The following is a 22,721-nucleotide window of genomic DNA, read 5'->3' as shown; positions in this document are numbered from 1 at the left end:
TGGTGTTTCGGGTTTTTGGAAGGAGCTGTGGAATCTGAAGGTTCCACCAAAAGCAAGTAATTTTCTATGGAGGGTAGCTTCGGGTTCGCTTCCTACTTGTTTTCAGCTGAAGAAAAGGCATGTTCCTGTTAATTCTATATGTCCTTTGTGTAATGCTTCAGATGAAACGATCTACCATGCTTTGGTGGGGTGTGATTTTGCTCGTGCGTGCTGGCATAAAACTATGGTGGACGTGGGCAGCACTTTGAATGACACATTCTGCAATTGGCTGCTGGTTTTGTTCAGCCGTGGTAGGCAGGGAGAGATGGAAGAAGCCACGGTTGTTAGCTGGTCAATTTGGTGTGCCCGTAACGACTTTGTTTGGCAACAAAGGAGCCGTATTGCTGCGAATGTGGTTGCTTCAGCAAGAACTCTGCTTGATCAATACAAATCCGCTCAAAAAAGAAAAGGGTCTTTCTTTGTCTTCGTTGATTGATGGGGACTGTGTGCTTGAGCGTTGGACTGCACCTGCTATAAATAAGATCAAAGGTAATGTTGATGGCGCTTTGTTTGAGTGAGAAGGCCGGTTTGGTTTTGGTTGTGTGGCTCGAGATTCCAACGGTAATTTGGTAGAAGTTTACAGGATGGGATAGATGGGGCGGGTGCAACTTGAAATAGCTGAAATTGTAGGCATCAAAGAAGCTTTAAGCTGGATTGACCGTCATTCGTGGGGACAAGTGATTTTGGAAACTGATAGTTTAGTTTGTGTTCAAGCCGTGCAAAGCCAAATTACTTTGTCATCCTCTTTTGGTCTTTTAGTCCATGATGTTCATACTCTTCTCTTATCCTTAAATAATGTTGAGTTATGTTTTGTCAAACGATCTGCAAACAAGCTGGCTCATGTTTTAGCCAGGGATTGTTGTTTCTCTACAGGTCGTGACTCGTGTGCTTCAGTTGGAGGATTGTTCCAACAAAGTGCATTCTATTGTTATTAACGATTGCTTGTTAATAAAGTTGCTAAGTTTTATTCAAAAAAAAAAAAAAATTAATTGTATATACAATTTTTTAATTTTTCTTTTATAAATATGTATGGATTGGATTGGATCAGTTACTTTGATATGTCAATCAATATTCAATTCGCACAAGTGTGGATTCTAAATTTTTCAATCCAATCCGCACAAGTGTGGATGTCCGCACTTTGCGAATTGAATTAAATTGGATCGACTATTTTATGAACACTCCTAATTTTAGTGAAACAACTATTTCATAGTGAAATGAAAAGAAAAATCATTCAAATATTTTGTAAAAAAAATTAGTATTTTTATTATTTCTTATTTTACGTTTTAAATTTAATTCAATTATATTCTTATTCTTATGTTTTTCATTACTTCCAGGCCACTTAAGTTTTAAGAGTTCTGTTTATCAAAAACTAAGTTCCAAGAGTTCTATCATAGAAGCATAGATTAGGGGTGGACATCATCCAATCCAATCCAATTGAACCGAACTGATCCAATCCAATCCAATTACAAAAGGGAAATTTGCATTTACAAACGTAAATTGTATTTTATTATTAATAATAACGTAGCAATCTCATTCAATACATTTTGTACCGTAATTAATATTATTGTACCGTTTTTTAATTGATAAACTGACAACTACTTTTTTTGTCTTTTGTCTTTTCTTTTTTATTTGAAGGTAGGTTTTATAATTATATAGAAAAAGTTAAAATAAAAAAAAAATATTTTTTTTTTCTCTTATTTCCAACTTTAAAATAAAATTTTAACCACGTTGCTAGTTGTTTGGCCTCAAAAATAATATCATTGCGACTTACTTTTCAATGTGATCATTTCAAGATATGGGAAGCATATATTTTTTCACCTTTTCAAAATCAAAGTAACTATTTAGTTGTTTACCATATCAATTATATAGTCATTAGTTACATTTCAACAATATATAATTATAAAAATATAACTTTTTTAAACGATTAACCTATTGGTATTGCGTTAGTTTACTAACTAAAATATCATCAGTCGCCACTAAAAATCTAACATTACAACGCTTTTTATTGGCATCGTAAACAATTATTATTATTTTTTTTCCTGATAAAAAAGTGCATATTAATAAATGAATGAATTATTTTTGTGTTGTGTGTGGAAAGGTAACTTCCTAGTTACTTTACATTTTAGGTATCATAATTAACTAAATAGTTACCTTTTACTATAGTAACGATAGAAAAATATCTATATTACGTATTAAATTAACCACAATAAAGAATAGTTTCTTTTTCTATTTAATTAACCAAAAAATAACCAAATTTTATAAATAAAAAAAATTTAATATGCAAACTAAATTCATGAGTTACTAAAACATACTTTCTTATTCATATTCAAAAATTATTATATGATAACTAATTAGTTTCTACAATAAATTAAGGTTATCAAAATGTATCTTAAATAATATTAGGATACTGTGATGTAACTTTAAAATAACTAATTAGTTATTAATTTGGATGTCTAAATATTTTACTAATAAATTATGTGATTTATTTTACTTTATTGTAACACGTTAGTTTTTTCAATAAGATTGAAGGTAACATAAATGTTACACAAAAATAACATAAAACTATATATCTTAAATAATGTAATATAAACTAATAATAACATATAGTTTTAAAAGTAACTAATCTAAAAGTCAAGTTATCTATATGAGATATTTTTATTTTAAAATGTATAGATCGTTTTATGAAAAGTAACCAATTGGTATCTTATCGAAATAATAATCAGTTGGTCCAAAAAAAATGTGTCTTGTTTGTAATGTTTTAAAAGTTATTTGTAACTTCATTCTTTATTTAATTAATCAAAATGCATATATAATTTACATTTAAAAAATATGGGTGGCTTAAACATGTATGATATTTTCTTTAAAATACAATTTACTAAAATGGTAGTTTACTCCATGACAACTTATTATATTTTCGAAAATAAACTTGAAGGTTACTCAAATGTATTAATATAACTTAAATAATTAATTGTTTATTAAGGTGTATACATATAAATTTTAGAGCTAGCTAAAATGTATCTCAAATTATATAATATAAAAATAATATTTTTTTATGAAAATTAATTTATTGGTTTCTTATCAACATCATAAGTAACCAAAATGTTACTTTTGAAACGTAGGAAAAAAAAAATCAGGATTAGTTTCATTTCAGGTATATTAGTTTGAAATTAAGTTAAGTAATTGAGATTTGTTAAGTTATTATTTCTGTAATTAGATTACATTTTACGTATATTTTATTAAAAAAAATCCCTTTCTTTTTTCATTTAGTTAATCTAAAAGTAACTAGATTTTAAAACTATTTTTCTGACCATATCGTCGCTCACTTAAAATAAAAAAAAAATATTTTCGTGATATACTCTTTAATGTGATTATTTTAAGATATGAGAACATATATTTTTTTTTTATTATTTCAAAAATAAAAGAAAAACTATTGAGGTAGCCATGATACCAATCATATACTCATTGGTTACTATTAAATTATATTATATATTAAAGAAAATTTAATTTGTAATTAGTTTCTACTCTTTCTACAATAAAATAAACTTGAAGGTTACTCAAATGTATTTTGAATAATAAAATATTATAATATTACATAAAAATAACTAACTTATTATTAGGATATATACAAATAAGTTTTAGAAGAAACCAAAAATGTATATCAAATTATATACTATTTAGTTACTGTAGTGGCCAAAAATTGCTCTAAGCCCAACGAAAAAGGCCCAACGATCGAAGTACTTACGAAGCCCACTTATAAGTCAGAAACAAGGAACCCGTAAGCCCAATGGCTCACATGGGCCACGCCCAATCCATGCCTTTTGGGTCATACCCATATTCGAATGTCCAACCCACAATAAAGCTTGATTCTAAAGTGTAATGTTAGGGTTGACGCGTGGGGGAAGAAGAACGTTAAGTTTCCCAACTAACCCACGAGAATAGCGATCTTCCCTAGCATAGCGGAGCAAGAATATCAACCCTCTAAGTGATACACTAAGGGGAGGACGCTGATCGAGGAGCGAACCAAAAAGATGACGCTCATCCCTGGAGAAGTGGGGGGAAGACCGTTTCTCTAGGGACGAACCACGTTTCAAGAGGTAGCCGTTTTCCTAAGATAATAAATAGGCCCACACTGGGACTGAAAAAGGAAAAAAATAGAGACGAATATTCACTCTCTCTCTCTCTCTATAGTTTTACTACCAAACTTATTATTTCTCTACGATCTGACATACTCTTTCTCATTCCGGTGAGCGAGGTTTGACCGCGGATCACCACATAACCATAAACACAGGAAGTATTTATTTACATTTCTTGTTTTCTTTTCTACTTCGCACTATAAATTTACTGACTTGACCGTCGGAGTGCCTTCGGCCGGCACCACCCCGGTGTCCCAAGGTTTTACGGTCATCCTTTGTCTTTGTTCCGCAGGTTGTCGGTGCCCACAAACGCTCATTCCGATCATTGTAGATTTTAGCATCTACAATTTGGCGCCCACCGTGGGGCCCTGACAAACTGACTGTGAGCAAGGCGATCTATCATCACCACACTTCAAATGGCAGAAGAAGGAGAGTTTGTTGCCCAAGAACAACCCAATGTCAATGAACAGCTTGCCACAATAATGGCCCAGATGCGCGAGATGGCTGAACGAACTGGAGTTCTGGAGCGAGAAAATGCAACCTTTAAGGAGGAGAACGCAGCATTTAGGAGTGAAAATGCCACAATAAAATCACAAATGGAGTCACTGAAGGCTACCATGACGACTCCCAGTGTTGCTCAAAGTCGGTTCCGAGTTCCAATTGCACCAATGGCATCACTAGACTCAACTCCTATAAGAACAGAGACCCAAGTCTCTGATCAACAACCACTTGGAGGAACATCGACTCCAACGTTAGGAAGTCATTCTGTCGTAGGAGGTTCTCAACCTCAACAATCTGAATATACTGATATGCAAACAGATGGGACAAACTCTGGAGGTCTAACGACCAACAATGTTGCCTCCGACCTGCCTACGGTCAGTCTTCCTACAACCAGTACGCCTACGGTCGGCCTTCACCGCAGCGGCTCCGCCTACGGTCGGCCTTCACCTGACGGCCACCGCCTACGGTCGGCCTTCACCTGGCGGCACCGCCTACGGTCGGCCTTCCCGCACCGGCCTTTGCCTATAGTCAGCCCCCCATCAACTAGCAATTTGGGGATTGGCACTACAACATCTGTTCCCCAAAAATGTCTCCTCTTGAAGGACTCCCACCATCACAAGTAACTGCCACACAGGCTATGCTAAACTCTAACCTGAATCCATCTTCTGTTGATGCAGGTCATACCACCATTCATACTCTAACTCAGGAGGATTTGATTGAACGAGCAATCGCTCGGAGGTTCGAAGGGATGGAAGCAATGATCCAACGTATCCCAGGGGTTCCAACACCAATAAAGAAAAGTTTGCCTAGCAGTTTTGCTGACTCACCTTTTGTTGACGCCATTGCATTGGTCGAGATGCCAAAGAAGTTTGTGTTCCCATTAATGAGGATGTACGACGGAACAAGCGATCCAAACGATCATATAGCCAGTTATAAACAAAGGATGTTCACTGCCGCCATCCCTCGCGAGTTGCGCGAGGCATGCATGTGTAAGGGGTTTGGGTCTAGCTTGGCTGGCCCAGCCCTCCAATGGTACACGAATTTACCCAATAATTCGATCTCTTCTTTTGCTTTGTTAACGGATGTTTTTGTAGAACAATTTGCGAGCAACAGGAAATTGGAGAAACTCTCAGATGACCTATACCGCATCAAACAGAGGAGAGGCGAATCCTTACGAGACTATGTGGCAAGATTCAATGCTGAAAAAGTTTCCATCACAGCATGCAACGTGGACACAGCCATTACCGCCTTCCGTAAAGGCTGCGGGTAGAATCTGACCTTTACAAAGAACTCACAAAATATCCATGCAGGACAATGGAGGACGTGCTTGCCAAAGCTTGGGCGCAGATCAAGTGGGAGGAAGACGAATCCAATAGACAATCGACAACATCCTACTCTTACTCTCGCGACAGTAGAGTACCGAAGAGGGTAGAGCGACGACAGTCCTACCATTATTCAGAACCTTATCCAACCAACAGATCACGGTCATACAGAGATAGCGAGAACTCCACCCAATCACACAGACCAAGAGATTACATTGCAAAGACAACACTACCTCGGCGGATGAGGGAATCAGACAAGGGACCGATTCCTGAATACAACCTGAACATTAGCCCTGTCGAAATAGTTGCAGTAATGAAAGGAATGGGAAACCAAGTTAAGTGGCCTGAAAAGATAAAAAAACCAGCAGCAATGCGCGACACGACAAAGTGGTGTGAATTTCATAATGACCACGGACATACCACTCCAGAATGCATAGCATTAAGATATGAAGTGGCTGGACTCTTGCGCAAAGGTCAATTGCGAGATTTTTATCGGACAAGGGGAAGATGACCGTGACGGAAGCGGACAAGAGGCCAACAACACCACCGAGAACCACCTCGGCACACCGGACATGTAATGTCATCTCCGGAGGGTCAGAGGTCAGCGGCGTAACATACTCAGCTGCTAAGAGGCATGCACGTGAAATAATCGGGACAGAGGGTAGAGCAAAGAAACAACCAGCAGCCTATAACGGACAGATCATCAGCTTCGTGGACGACGAAGCTTCAGATTTGCTCAATCCTCACCATGATGCTTTAGTCATTTCTTTATTCATTTCGAATTGTTTTACTAAACGTATGCGATCGATAACGGTAGCTCTGCTAACATCTTATTTTTGAATGCTCTTAGGGAGATGGGGATCGACGAGGCCACCATCATCCGCAAATCCACAGTATTGGTTGGGTTCAGTGGAGAGCAAAAACACTCAGTCGGCGAGGTCACACTCCACGTTTATGCAGAAGGAGTCAACCTACAGACGAAGTTCATTGTAGTTGACTCTCCATCAGCTTATAATGCAATCTTGGGCCGACCGTGGATCCATTCCATGAAAGCTGTGCCATCCACATACCACCAAGTGATCAGGTTCCCAACCAAGTGGGGAGTGAAAGAAATATGGGGAGCCCAAAAAACTGCTCGAGATTGTTATCAAAACTCGCTAAAAGAGAAATCGACAACATTATAGCAACTACAGCAGTCTAGTCCAACCTTTGCACCGGATGAACCTAGTATGGAAGACCTAGATGACGTGTGCATTAGCAAGGAGTTCCCAGACCATAAAGTCCAGATTGGAACAAAGCTTACACCTGAGTTTCGAGCCAGGCTGATCGAATTCTTAATCAAACGCCATCACTGCTTTGAATGGTCCCATGAGGACATGACAGGTATTGATTCTAACATTATTGTTCACAAGTTGCAGGTTGACCCTGATTACCCACCGGTCCGACAAAAAAGACGTAAATTTGCACCTGATCGTAACAAGGTGATAAATGAAGAGATACAAAAACTAATCGACGTGGGATCAGTCAGAGAGGTTGATTATCCTGACTGGTTAGCAAACGTAGTAGTTGTGAAGAAGAAGAATGGAAAATGGAGGGTATGTATCGACTTTACAGATCTCAACAAGGCATGTCCGAAGGATTCTTTTCCACTTCCTCACATTGACATGATGGTAGACGCAACAGCTGGACATGAATTGTTGAGTTTCATGGATGCCTTCTCTGGTTATAACCAAATCTTAATGCATCCCAATGATCAAGAAAAAACATCATTCATAACTGAGCGAGGGACTTTTTGCTACAAAGTCATGCCGTTCGGACTAAAGAATGCAGGGGCCACGTACCAAAGGCTAGTCAATCGAATGTTTGCCGACATGCTTGGAAAGACGATGGAAGTTTACATTGACGACATGCTTGTCAAATCTTTAGCGACGAGAGAATCACCTCGATCACCTCAAGCAAGCATTCCAGGTATTAGAAAAATACAATATGAAACTTAATCCTACTAAATGCTCTTTTGGTGTCTCTTCAGGAAAATTCTTAGGTTACCTCGTCACAAAAAGAGGGATCGAAGCAAATCCAGACCAGATAAGATCAATCCAAAATATACAATCTCCAAAGTCAATCAAAGATATTCAACGTCTCAACGGAAGGATAGCAGCGCTCGGCTAGTTTCATTTCAAAGTCATCCGACCGCTGCCACTTATTCTTTTCAACTCTTAGAAAGACCAAAGACTTTGTGTGGACGGAGGAATGCGAAGAAGCGCTAAGACAACTCAAGAGCTATCTTAGCTCCCCTCCACTCCTAGCAAAGCCTAAGGATGGAGAAACACTGTACATGTATCTGGCAGTTTCAGAAGCAGCGGTCAGCGCTGCACTAGTTCGAGAAGATGAAGGAAAGCAACAACCTATTTACTATGTTTCGAAGACATTGCTAGATGTTGAAACAAGATACACTCAGCTGGAAAAATTGGCCTTAGCGCTTGTCACAGCAGGACGCAAGCTCAGGCCCTATTTCCAGTGTCATCCTATAGTGGTGCTAACCCAATACCCACTCCGTAGCATTCTACACAAACCGGAACTTTCTGGACGCATGACCAAATGGGCTGTTGAGCTCAGTGAATACGACATAACATATCAACCGAGGACAGCCATCAAGTCACAGGTATTGGCAGATTTTATTGCTGACTTTTCTTGTGTTGGACAGGTACAAGCTGAAAAGGAATTATTATGCTTAAACGAGCAAACCAACTCGACATGGATGCTAGCAGTAGATGGATCAAGCAATAGTAAAGGGAGTGGCCTAGGAATCGTCCTTGTCTCCCCTCAAGGAGATGTTATCCAGCGGGCGATCAGATGTGACTTCAAACTTACCAATAATGAGGCTGAATACGAGGCGTTGATCGCTGGGCTAGATCTATCCATTGAGTTGAATGCCAAAACCATTGAAGTCATGTCAGATTCTCAACTTATCGTAAACCAACTCAACGGGTCATACCAGGCCAAAGATTCAAAAATGGCATCTTATCTCCAGATTGTTCAAGACAAGATTTCAAGATTCACAAAATTCACCATTAACCAAGTGCCGAGACTAGAGAACAACCACGCCGACGCTCTTGCTAATCTCGGCTCATCCATTCAAATCAAAGATGGAGTCACCATTCCTGTGGTGATAATGCAATGGCCAGCGACATGGAAACCCAACGAAGATGTAAAAAATATGAATGAACAAGACAACTGGATGACGCCAATAATGCAGTACCTAGAGGATGGAACCCTACCGCATGACAAGAACGAGTCAAGAAAACTAAGAGCTAAAGTGGCCAGATTTACACTCTACAATGGGAAACTCTATAGACGATCATTCTCAGGGCCATTACTCAGATGTCTATTACCAGCTGAATCCAATTACATTCTCCAAGAGCTACATCAAGGTGAATGCGGAAACCACTCAGGCCATCGGAGTTTATGCAACAAAGCCCTAACAATAGGCTACTATTGGCCAACCATGCGAGTGGACTCCTATAATTTTGTTCAACAATGCGACAAGTGCCAAAGGTTTGCTCAAATATCTCATTTACCTCCAGAGAAGCTCCACTCTTCACTTACACCATGGCCATTTATGAGATGGGGGATGGACATTGTAGGCAAGATGCCAACTGCTCCAGGGCAGAGGGTATTCATGCTAGTCTTAACTGACTACTTCACCAAATGGGTAGAAGCTGAAGCCTTCGCACAAGTTAGAGATCGAGAGGTAAAAAACTTTATCTGGAAAAATATAATATGCAGGTTCGGAATTCCAAAGGAGATAGTTACGGACAACGGTTCACAGTTCATAAGCCAAGACTTCCAAAGCTTTTGTGCAGAATGGGGGATACAATTATCATTCTCAACACCACGATACCCTCGAAGCAAACGGACAAGCGGAATCAACCAACAAGACAATAGTCAACACACTCAAAAAACGTCTAGAGAAAGCCAAAGGGAGATGGGCGGATGAATTACCGGGGTACCGTGGTCCGACCGACAACAAAAAAGACCTCGACTGGAGAGACCCCATTTGCATTGACATATGGAACTGAAGCGGTCATCCCAGCAGAAATCGAAATACCAACCATCAGATATGAACACTCCACGGATGATCTAAATCAACAGACCATGAACACAGAACTTGATTTGTTAGACGAAAAGAGAGAACAAGCACTTATCAGAATAGCAGCATACCAGCAAAAGGTGGCCCAACATTTCAATAAGAACATTAGGGTCCGACAATTCAAGGACGGAGAATGGGTACTACGACGAGTGTTCCAAAACACGAAGGAAGAAGGAGCAGGCAAGTTAGGACCCAATTGGGAGGGGCCTTACCAAATTACAAAGATAGTTGGCCAAGGAGCATACAAACTTCGAGCAGCAGATGGAAGAAACATAGGAAATAGCTGGAATGCCATACACCTTAAGAAATACCATTTCTAATCACATGTATGGCGAAACAATGCCCCCCTTGTACACTGTCATTCTACATAGTGGATTTTCGCATGCTCCGCCCGTGGTTTTTTCCCGAAAGGGTTTCCACGTAAATACCTGTGTCAATTGTTTTTAGTGTTTGTTATATTTTGGAGCTCAAAAACGTAAAATAAAAGTAATAACAAGTGAGCCACGCTCAACCAGAATATTTACTTACAAAGTAAGTAATAGGAGCTACGCTCAACCCAATATTCACTTATAAAATAAGTGACATGAGCTACGCTCAACCCAACTATTCACTTAAAAAGTAAGTAATAGGAGCTACGCTCAACCCACTTTTTACTTATAAAATAGGTGACATGAGCTACGCTCATCCCAAATATTCACTTATAAAATAAGTGACATGAGCTACGCTCAACCCAACTATTCACTTACAAAGTAAGTAATAGGAGCTACGCTCATCCCAAATATTCACTTATAAAATAAGTGACATGAGCTACGCTCATCCCAAATATTCACTTACAAAATAAGTGACATGAGCTACGCTCATCCCAACTATTCACTTAAAAAGTAAGTAATAGGAGCTACGCTCAACCCACTTTTCACTTATAAAAGTAAGTAATATGAGCTACGCTCATCCCAAATATTCACTTATAAAATAAGTGACATGAGCTACGCTCATCCCAACAATTCACTTATAAAATAAGTGACATGAGCTACGCTCAACCCAATATTCACTTATAAAATAAGTGACATGAGCTACGCTCAACCCAACTTTTCACTTAAAAAGTAAGTAATAGGAGCTACGCTCAACCCACTTTTTACTTATAAAATAGGTGACATGAGCTACGCTCATCCCAAATATTCACTTATAAAATAAGTGACATGAGCTACGCTCAACCCAACTATTCACTTACAAAGTAAGTAATAGGAGCTACGCTCATCCCAAATATTCACTTATAAAATAAGTGACATGAGCTACGCTCATCCCAAATATTCACTTACAAAATAAGTGACATGAGCTACGCTCATCCCAACTATTCACTTAAAAAGTAAGTAATAGGAGCTACGCTCAACCCACTTTTCACTTATAAAAGTAAGTAATATGAGCTACGCTCATCCCAAATATTCACTTATAAAATAAGTGACATGAGCTACGCTCATCCCAACAATTCACTTATAAAATAAGTGACATGAGCTACGCTCAACCCAATATTCACTTATAAAATAAGTGACATGAGCTACGCTCAACCCAACTATTCACTTAAAAAGTAAGTAATAGGAGCTACGCTCAACCCACTTTTTACTTATAAAATAGGTGACATGAGCTACGCTCATCCCAAATATTCACTTATAAAATAAGTGACATGAGCTACGCTCAACCCAACTATTCACTTACAAAGTAAGTAATAGGAGCTACGCTCATCCCAAATATTCACTTATAAAATAAGTGACATGAGCTACGCTCATCCCAAATACTCACTTACAAAATAAGTGACATGAGCTACGCTCATCCCAACTATTCACTTAAAAAGTAAGTAATAGGAGCTACGCTCAACCCACTTTTCACTTATAAAAGTAAGTAATATGAGCTACGCTCATCCCAAATATTCACTTATAAAATAAGTGACATGAGCTACGCTCATCCCAACAATTCACTTATAAAATAAGTGACATGAGCTACGCTCAACCCAACTTTTCACTTATAAAATAGGTGACATGAGCTACGCTCATCCCAAATATTCACTTATAAAATAAGTGACATGAGCTACGCTCAACCCAACTATTCACTTACAAAGTAAGTAATAGGAGCTACGCTCAACCCAACTTTTCACTTATAAAATAAGTGATAAGAGCTACGCTCAACCCAACTTTTCACTTATAAAATAAGTGACATGAGCTACGCTCAACCCAACTATTCACTTACAAAGTAAGTAATAGGAGCTACGCTCAACCCAACTTTTCACTTATAAAATAAGTAACATGAGCTACACTCAACCCAACTATTCACTTACAAAGTAAGTAATAGGAGCTACGCTCAACCCACACTCAACCCAAGTATTCACTCACAAATTAAGTGATAAGGGCTGCGACCAACCCGTCTATTCGTCTATAAACTCAAGCCTTTAGAATTGCGTTCAATCGTAACTAAATATAAAATTTACTCAACAGTGTTACGGTCAGCCAAGTGCGATGTACTCAGTCAAGCTGTTCAAAAGTCTAAGTTTTAGTGACCCTCACTAAGACTTAGACTAGGGGATATAGTACATGGATCAATGCAAAATTTACATCAACCGAATAACATAAAACATCAGCAAAATGAAAAATGAAGAATATTAATACCAAATTAAGATAATAAGTCACACCACCGCAAAAGCAACGTTCATACATCAAAGCATCATAAAATTCAAAAGGGTCATCATTAAGAGGATGTCCGCACATCAAAAGGATCGTTAAGCATACATACTTAATGCCACAATGGCGATGTTCATACTTTAAACAAATTGGACCTAAAGTTTAAATAAAAGACCCACTATGGAGCAATGGTACCATCTTCAGCAATGGAGAACATCACATCGTCAATGCCACTCCCACCAGAAACAGAAGTATGAGCGTCGACACCCATACTAGGGACAGAGGTATGAGCATCAGCGCCTTCATCAAACACAGAGATATGAGCGTCAACATCCATTTCATTCTCTTGCTCAAGAGCCAAATATTCTTCATGAAGTGCAATAGCACCATCGACGTCCCATCCACGATGGAGCCCTTTCTTATACTGTATCATCAACTCCCCCCTTGTCTTGATGGCAGTCTTGAGTGAAATATCATCAACCTCCTGGTACAATGCGACATACTTAGCCTCCTCCTCCTTGAGTTTGGCACGCACACGCTCCAACTCAGTATTCAACGAGGAATAATCCTGTTTTAGCTTGTCATATGATGATTTGGTAGTCTCTCCTTCCAGTTTCAAGTTCTCCACTTCCTTTCTAAGTCTAGAATGCTCCTTGTTCAAAGCTCTGTTCTTTTGATCAAGCGAAATTGTGTCACGCCTTAAGTAGAGGGCTGCTTGAATAGCCTACAAAAAACAAGTTGAATTATACCACGAGTAACACACAAAAATAACTACATATGCGTACATACAAATTCTTTCCAAACTTACTTGGTAAATCGTAGAAACACCGTAATTCGCTCGCCCAGCAACTCCGATGCCCCTCAAACGCTCTTCATCTCTCGGATGAAGAAGAGCCTCAACATGACCTTCGATAGAAGCAGGGTCAGAGTAGGCCGAAATGTTGGAAGAGATGGACAGGTTGATCATACTCTCCTCAATAGACAACTCGTTGTCACCCCTTAGTGGAGAAGCCGCAACCACACCATTAGCTGTCAACTGAGAGCTACCGGTTCCATGTTCCTTAGCAGGAACTCGAGGTTTCACAACATGACTTGTGGTCTTCTTAGACCTCTTTCCAAGTAAATTAGTCTTACCCCTAGCGACAGCATCATCCGCTCCACAAACCTTGAAAGTCATCCTCTTATAATAACGGTCTGCAAGGAAACGTTCTTCTTCCGTTAAATGACGAATCAAAGAGAAGGGACCACTAACCTTCTCTAAAGCTCGGGTCAACAAAAGGATGGGGACGCGCTTGACAACGTTGAGTGAAAAAATACTACCTTCTTGACGTTGCGCACCTCTCCACAAATTTCCAACACAAGATTTATCCAAAACAAGAAGCTTGTTATGGGCTCTTTGATCGGAAGGAATAGAGAGCAAGTCGTTAACTCGAGCTTCGGACCAATACCCCCCTCGAGGACATCGAGTGAGCCCCTTACCTACAGTGACAAAGAGAAGTAATTAGTATTCATAAACAAATCAAGTATCAAATAAAAAAATGACAAAGAAACCAACACTCCTCACTCACTTAAGGTTCTCCATGAAGTAGGAACCTCATAATCACTCGTTCCAAACAGGTCACCTTTGACAAAACAATATTTCTTCCTCCAACCCCTCTTGTTGCTCGGAACCAGCTCCGTTACCCAAGCTTTTTTGTTCGCTCTAAGAGTGAATAGAAATCGACCCTTATCTGTATCGTGTTGTTTAAGATAATAACTTGACTGAAAATCTACAAGGTCAACCCTCTTACCCTTCACTCTAACTATGACTTCTATACCCAACAATAACCTCCAAGCATTTGGCATAAGTTGGCTAGGAGCTACCTCATAATAGTCCAATACTTCTTGTACAAATGGAGGGAAAGGGAATCGAAAGCCAATCCTAAAAGGAAATTCATACATACAAACCCAATCGCCACTATCCCAATCGGGACGCTCAGCGATAGTTGGAAGTCGCATTTGTATAGAAGAATGAATCTCATATTGATGTCGCATGCGTAGGATATCACCCTTAGTCATACTAGACCTCGGGTTGTCCCTCAAAAAGTGAAGGGACCGCCCGACATACTCATTCTTGTCACCCTCATAATCATGTACCATTATCGCATACTCAAGAGCTCGAGGCTCTCCATCAATCTTACATACATTCTCATCAAAAACTTCCCCCTCATCATCACTGTCAACCAAAGTGACTTGAGGTAATGGTTGAGCATTAGGAATATCTTCATCACTATCCAACATTGAATGAGATCCTCCTTCTGTAGAAGAAGGAACCCCAATCATTAATGGTGAAGTCGCACTTTCCCAAGATCCCATCTCACCACTCAACAAGAGTATGGTCACAAACACTAGACAAAATTTAATGATCTATGAAAACTCAAAACATATATATGCTATGATATCCAACGATCATACTACGCGTCATATAAAAACATTACATCCATGCTACGCATCATGCTTTTATTAAAATTTTAGTGGACGTATTATGCATCAAGCTCATACAAAATTCTACGGTCATACCACACCCACTATGCTCATCAAAAAATTCTTGTTACTTTTATACAAAATTTCTATGGTCATACTTTGAAAGTCATGGATAAGTTCAAAACACAAAAACCACATTATTTGTTACAAATTCGAATCAAAGCATACAAACACTACACACCTAAGATTATGAATAATACATTATTCCATGAACACCAAAAATACCAAGAACACCAATAATAAAATAATATTCTAAATAGTGAAGGAAAGACTAGAAATACTTACCAACAAGAGAGACTTCTTAGCCTTTCACCACACAAAGCTCTCCTCCACACCACTTGAAAATGAAAGATGACAAATGACAAATAAAAATTAGTGGTCCTACTTATATAGTACAATAACAAAGGAAGGAAAATAAGTAATACATTTCCTAAACCCACAATCAGCCCTATCCACGGGTTGCATTGGTTTTTTGATGAATGTATATATATACACACTCATGTGATCTTGCAAATCACTACAAATATAAACTGTCTACATCAACAAAAGTCACTTCAAGTGAAATGCAAAAAGAAAAGGCATTACATTACCTAATATTGGTACTATTAACATAAAATAAATATATATATGTGGAATGGTCAACTCAAGACTAGTGTAATAAACATTCACTCCCACATATACACATATATGTATATATGTAGTACTTATTTAGACCACCACACACTCATACGGTGGTGTTTTTCAATCACCAAAATATATTGTTTATTCACATTTCACATCAAGTTTAAGACATGAAGTGACAATGCACACTCATTTCATGTTTGTTGTGTGCTTTTTACTCCTTCCACTACACAATGATCTCATATCCTTATAAACCTTCTTCATAGCCTATAAAGGACGTGAATGACCACACCAGGTACCATTCTAAAATATAATTTTATATTTGTGTGTACATCTTTCATGATATATATATATATTCTTATATATGTGATGTACTAACCCAACATTATTTTTATTAGTAGTATAGAAACTACCACCTCACACTTAAATCCATACATGGGAACAACCTAAAACTAATTAAACTAAACATAGTACCTGCTCTACTACAAGATAGAGCCCATACCAATGAACAACTCCTTTACAAAACAAATTTAGTTGAATCTATTATGAGTCATGGAGTAGAAACACTTATTCATACTATGTATATACATATAGCCTCTTATTACTTGTCCACCCATATACTAAGTTTATACTCAACATATATTATCCAATCACACAGATCGTAAACATTAAAGAAAACTACTCTCTATGTACAATATGAATATATATACATGTGATTAAATTTACAAAGTATTTAAAACTAACATTGCTTCACACTCATAAAATCACAAGGGACAAAATCTCATATGAACCACTCAATCTATTGGCGCTCAGCCATACGCAAGGCATCGAACAAGAGTTTTTTAATGTTTTGCTCATTGGAAAACTAGATTCAATACTCATTCACTTATCTCCATTCGTTCCCTTGCTCGAATTGCCTCCAACTCTAATTAGCTACAATTTCACATTGAACAAGATGAGGCACCAACAAATTGAAGATAAACAACTACACACTTGCCTTGAAAGTCACTGATGTAACAAGCCCTCATCAAAACAAAATTACTTATAGATATATTCAGTCTAACTACTTCAACTTATGCCGGCCCAATCATTCTCGATCTAAAATCACGCTACAGGCACTCTGAGTCAATCATGCACACCTACGAGTAATGCTCTTTAACTTGAGTAAAACTCAACTTAAAGAGCAAGGGACAAACTGTAGTGGCCAAAAATTGCTCTAAGCCCAACGAAAAAGGCCCAACGATCGAAGTACTTACGAAGCCCACTTATAAGTCAGAAACAAGGAACCCGTAAGCCCAATGGCTCACATGGGCCACGCCCAATCCATGCCTTTTGGGTCATACCCATATTCGAATGTCCAACCCACAATAAAGCTTGATTCTAAAGTGTAATGTTAGGGTTGACGCGTGGGGGAAGAAGAACGTTAAGTTTCCCAACTAACCCACGAGAATAGCGATCTTCCCTAGCATAGCGGAGCAAGAATATCAACCCTCTAAGTGATACACTAAGGGGAGGACGCTGATCGAGGAGCGAACCAAAAAGATGACGCTCATCCCTGGAGAAGTGGGGGGAAGACCGTTTCTCTAGGGACGAACCACGTTTCAAGAGGTAGCCGTTTTCCTAAGATAATAAATAGGCCCACACTGGGACTGAAAAAGGAAAAAAATAGAGACGAATATTCACTCTCTCTCTCTCTATAGTTTTACTACCAAACTTATTATTTCTCTACGATCTGACATACTCTTTCTCATTCCGGTGAGCGAGGTTTGACCGCGGATCACCACATAACCATAAACACAGGAAGTATTTATTTACATTTCTTGTTTTCTTTTCTACTTCGCACTATAAATTTACTGACTTGACCGTCGGAGTGCCTTCGGCCGGCACCACCCCGGTGTCCCAAGGTTTTACGGTCATCCTTTGTCTTTGTTCCGCAGGTTGTCGGTGCCCACAAACGCTCATTCCGATCATTGTAGATTTTAGCATCTACAGTTACCATTCTATAACTTTTATTTAGTTAATAAATCGAATTTATTTTTAAAATTCAAAATACTTATATAATAATAATAATAAAAAAATATGAGTGACTAAATGTATATTACATAGTTTTAATTGAATATTACTATGAAGTATACTAAAATAAACTATTTCATATATATGCTTACTATTTTAAAAAGGTATATAAAATAATTGGTAAATAAAAATAGTAGCTTATTATATTATATGACAAACTCATTAGTTTCGAAAATAAATTTTAAAGTTACCTAAATGTATTTTAAATAATAAGATAGCATAATATAACTTAAAAATAGCTATTGATTATTAAGATGTTTACAAATAAGATTTTAAGTGTAATCAAATTGTATCTCAAATTATATAATTTAAAAATGAAGTTTTTTTTACGTAAAAGTAACTGATTAGTTTCTTATCAGCATCATAAGTAACCAAAGGTTACTTTTGAAAACCCAGGAAAATAATAAAAAAAAAACGAAATTTGGGATTAATTTCGTTTCAGGTATATTATTTTAGAATTAAGGTATTTTTTTTAATGACGTGGCAAGGTATTATTGTAATTGAGATTTATTAAGGTATTTTTGTAAATAATTTATATTTTAAGTATATTATTGAAAAGATCCCATTACAAAAAGTTGGATATCCAATTACAATTGGATTGGATGCTAAAAGTTGGATTCTAATTGGATTGGATTGGTTATTGGATGTCAATCTCAAAATCCAATTAAAAACCGATCCAATCCAATTACATTTATATATATTAAAAAATTATTTATTTAATAAAAAACATTGAAAAATATAATAAATATTTATTATATTTTTATTAGATTTTTTTTGTATATTGAATTTGTAACACTTGATTGTTTAGTGTATTTATTTTTATGATATTTTGTTCTATTTTATTAATTAGAAATGTTGTTGTTTTAATTATTAAAAATTTTCAGCTACAATACACTTGTAAGAATATTATGTTTATGAAGTATTAAACTTAAATAAAAAGTACTTACCAAAAAGAAAACTTAAATAAAAAATGATACATAGTTTTTTTACGTATTTTTGTTTATATAATAAGCTAATATTGAAATTTAGGTGTGTAATTGAATATCCAATTAAAAAACCGATCCAATCCAATTAGTAATTGGATTGGATTGGATCGGATTTTGAGGTCTAATTGGATTGGATCGGATGATGATTTTCCAAATCCAATTACTAATTGGATTGGATCGGATGAGGAAAAAAAGGTTGGATTGGATCGGATGCCCACCGAGTGCCTTTATATCTAGATTCTAGAGCTGAGGCCGTGCATGCAAATAATAATAAAACCAAAACCTTTAGAAAGAATAGATTAACTTCCGTAATGGCTTATATGTGGTTGCTGCTAAAGCAAGCTTTCCTTATTCATAGCTTTCTATACTTTCTAGGCGTGAGAAATTTTTTATTCAGCATAAGATTTGTTCTAAATTATGATGACAGCAACATGAGCTTCTAAACAAGGACAATGACACAAATAAAATGAAGATAGCAGTAGAGTTGTGAGAAATGGCATTGTTTTGAGTTTCTGATTGGGAAAAAAAGTTTCAACCATTATATAATTTGGTAAAGTAGTACTTTTTAGTATCATCAATATTAATAATGGTGCAAAATTATTTATATCCTTCAAAAGGACTATTATTTAGGCATACTTCTATCATTTATCAAGTTACTAATCCCAGCCCAATCACTCTAACCAGTAAACAGAGTCTTAGAACATCCAACCCTCGGCCAACCTAGTCAATTCGATATCATGTCTTTGTTGCTCAGGCTTGTTTTGGAACAGGGATTATGCCCCATTTTCTCCTTACCTCACCCAAATCCTCATGAAAGTGCTGCTCATAATACACACACATAAGATCGGTGGCCTGAGCACCAGCTCGAATGGCCCAAGGAAAGTAGTGCTGGAAGAATAGTTTTCTTTGCTTCTCATTGAATCTAGCTGTACCCCCAATGACAGACATTAAACACATTGGAAGGTACATTTGCTCAAACTCGATCACCTTGAGAGCTGACTCACCAATCAAATTGGTTGGAAGATCAAAAAGGGTGTGCCAGAAATCATGCACCTCTCGAGCTCGCATGGCAACATATGCCAGCTCATCTGTCTCCATGAACCGCACCGGTGGTCTGTCATCTGGGGAGAAGTTTCTTGATCCCATAAATTTTGCATAGGCTGCACCAAATGTGTTTTCTGGGAGGTCCCATGCATGCTCCACTTTTGAAGATATGACTCGCGGTTGCTCAAGAAGTATTGCCTGTAAATGAAACAGACAAGCATGATCGAAAGTCTGTAGTAAAACAGATAATAGACAGCAGAAAAAAGAACACAAAACCTGTAAGCTAAATACTTCACTGTATCCACTTTACAATTGCAAAATTTTCTCAGCAATGGAGAGATTTATATTGTAAAAGTCTCATTGTCAAAAGAAGATCAAATTATGCACAAATTGTGAACCGTAGATTAGTTTTACTGTGAAAACAAATTATTGTCAAGTCTATGTAACCACTCAAATAAATTTCTTCAGCATTGCTCTTAAGTTTAACTTCAATTAATCACCAAGTAATAAGAATTAAAATCTTAGGACTTCCAGTCTTCAGAGCATGACAAATATAACATGTTTGTGTTTGTTTATACAAATCAAAATCTTTTGGAAGTCCATACCTCCAACTAATTTGTATTGTATAAACACAAACCAAATGAAATAGAAGCCAGGGTAAACCCCAATGACAATACAAATTATGGACTATACAAGAAACTGAAGTGAATCACAGCAGAAATATCTGGTAAGTTAAATTCAAAAAGACAAACGAAAATAGATGTAGATAAAAGAGTTACCCTGCCTTCTGAGCTTCGCTTCATTCTTTCAAGAACTCTTTCAAAAGCAGGTTTCCCTGTTGTCTCGCCGAGAGCCGCAATAAGGTCTGCTCTCCGTGGGTCTAGCAATGCTCCCACTGCTGAACCAACTGCCACAGCTGCCTGCTGCCACCCATTGAGCCGAATTCGAGCACCTCTTATCATGGAGCACCTATATCTTCTTACCTATATAATAAATGCATATCTAAACAGAAACATGTCAAATACTAACAACAATGCTGAAGAGATGCAAATGAATAAACCATAACGGTTCACGACTTCACGAAACTTCTCTAAACTTCAATGAATTCAATGAAGTATTGTCCATTTTGATTCAAAACTTCTCTAAACAGGATATTAATTAAAAGGAATTCAATCAAGCATTGCCTAATTTGCTTCTACTATTAAAATACCGGATAAAATTTGAAACAACTACAAATTATCACTTTAATCAACAAGACAACATTGTTCCAGGCTTGTTTGTCACTATGAGTAGTTAAAACTATTACAATTTAACTTATGGTGTTTCTAAGCAATTTAAATTGTACTGAAACACAGTACTGAAATAAAATATATGTAGGAACAAATACCATAGAAATGGGATTCACATGAAAGAAAAATTGAAGTTTATTTATTGAACCAAAATCAGAAAATTATGAAAGTTTCTTCAAATCTTTCCATCCAGATTAGACAAACCACGTATGATTCATAAATAACAAATATTCATATTATAACTTTTAAACGGTAATAATATACAGAATTTCTAAATCTTAGAAGTAAACAATATCATGTTTTTGTTAGCAAAAAAAAAAAAAATATGGGAAACCTAACTATTATTAAAAAAGAAGAAAAGGAGAAAAGAGAATTGGATAGTAGCTAAATCATATCCCACTAAAACGCCAATGTAGAAATCTATACAAAATAGAGAGAATCACTTGAAAAGAGTCAAAGAACCAGACAAAGTTTTCATTCCATCGTCTCTCTGTATTTAATCCTCAGTACCTGTTGTGAGTGAAGTAATTGTTTATCCGGCCAATGAGTGAAACGGAATTCCTTCTCTCCGATCAGTTAGTGAACTAGGTTGGTAATAATTCTAGGGTACCGCTGATGAGTTAGTGACAAAACCGAAGAAAGCAGAAAAGGCCGAAAGAGAGAGCCAAGAAGTTATGTGCTATGAGTTTGGAAGGATAAAATGAAAGCCACCTTGGCTTATAGGTGCGCTAACTCAAACAATACAACATACCCACAGGATTGCTATTACCCACACTACAAGCCCGTTTAGGTGGGATAAATAATCCCATACAGGTGAGATTTTTTTTTTTATCGTTTTTTTTTTAATTTTAATTTTATTAATATATTTTAAATTTAACTATTATTTAAAGGAAATAATTATCACACATTTATTTATACATTTTCTTTATCAAAAGCTTATTCATTAAAATGAGTGAAAATGTATAATTTTAAATTATTATACATAAGTTTTTAAAATTTAAAATATTATTAATTAAATAATAGTTACTTAAATTAATTCTAAGAAAAAAAATATGACAATAAAATTATATATTATTTTTAAATTACTAAAAAATTTATATAAATATTTTAAAAAATTAATATTTATATTAAATTAGTGTTTAAGATAAATAATTTTATATTATTCAAGTATTTTTATTTTACTATTTTATTATATATTTATCATATATTCTTAATTATATATGATGTATTATTTTTTTTGCTACGAATTATTTATTTTTATTTATTTATTATTATATATTTTAATTTTAATTTATTATTATATATTTTTATTTAATTTAAATTTAACTTTTTCTAAAAAGAAATAAATAAAATAGTCCAGTCCATTCTTAAACC

At 36.6% G+C, this 22,721-nt stretch overlaps 2 protein-coding genes across 6 annotated transcripts; both read right to left on the bottom strand.

Moving 5' to 3' along the window:
• Positions 1-12,783: 12,783 nt before the first annotated feature.
• LOC133030233 (uncharacterized) lies at positions 12,784-16,175 on the bottom strand. Of its 5 annotated transcripts, XM_061102749.1 has the most exons (6): positions 15,925-16,175; positions 15,620-15,671; positions 14,380-15,108; positions 14,132-14,290; positions 13,620-14,005; positions 12,784-13,535 (listed from the first exon to the last, which is right to left on the bottom strand). In XM_061102749.1, the coding sequence occupies exons 3-6, from the start codon at positions 15,089-15,091 to the stop codon at positions 12,990-12,992; spliced, it is 1,803 nt and encodes a 600-aa protein (XP_060958732.1). In that variant the 5' UTR covers positions 15,092-15,108; positions 15,620-15,671; positions 15,925-16,175; the 3' UTR covers positions 12,784-12,989. The 5 variants fall into 5 exon arrangements, with proteins under 5 accessions (XP_060958732.1, XP_060958731.1, XP_060958729.1 ...); XM_061102748.1 differs by having other exon boundaries at positions 15,620-15,926; XM_061102746.1 differs by lacking the exon at positions 15,925-16,175 and having other exon boundaries at positions 13,620-14,290; positions 15,620-15,885.
• Positions 16,176-19,498: 3,323 nt separating this feature from the next.
• LOC115701096 (ubiquinone biosynthesis protein COQ4 homolog, mitochondrial) lies at positions 19,499-22,078 on the bottom strand. Its single transcript, XM_030628792.2, has 3 exons — positions 21,858-22,078; positions 20,838-21,060; positions 19,499-20,256 (listed from the first exon to the last, which is right to left on the bottom strand). The coding sequence occupies exons 2-3, from the start codon at positions 21,018-21,020 to the stop codon at positions 19,765-19,767; spliced, it is 675 nt and encodes a 224-aa protein (XP_030484652.1). The 5' UTR covers positions 21,021-21,060; positions 21,858-22,078; the 3' UTR covers positions 19,499-19,764.
• Between the last annotated feature and the right edge of the window lie 643 nt (positions 22,079-22,721).

Source organism: Cannabis sativa, chromosome 8 (assembly GCF_029168945.1).
Source record: "Cannabis sativa cultivar Pink pepper isolate KNU-18-1 chromosome 8, ASM2916894v1, whole genome shotgun sequence".
Classification (NCBI taxonomy): Eukaryota; Viridiplantae; Streptophyta; class Magnoliopsida; order Rosales; family Cannabaceae; genus Cannabis; species Cannabis sativa.
Note: the sequence above shows the minus strand (reverse complement) of the source record. Positions and strands in the feature narration are given on the sequence as shown.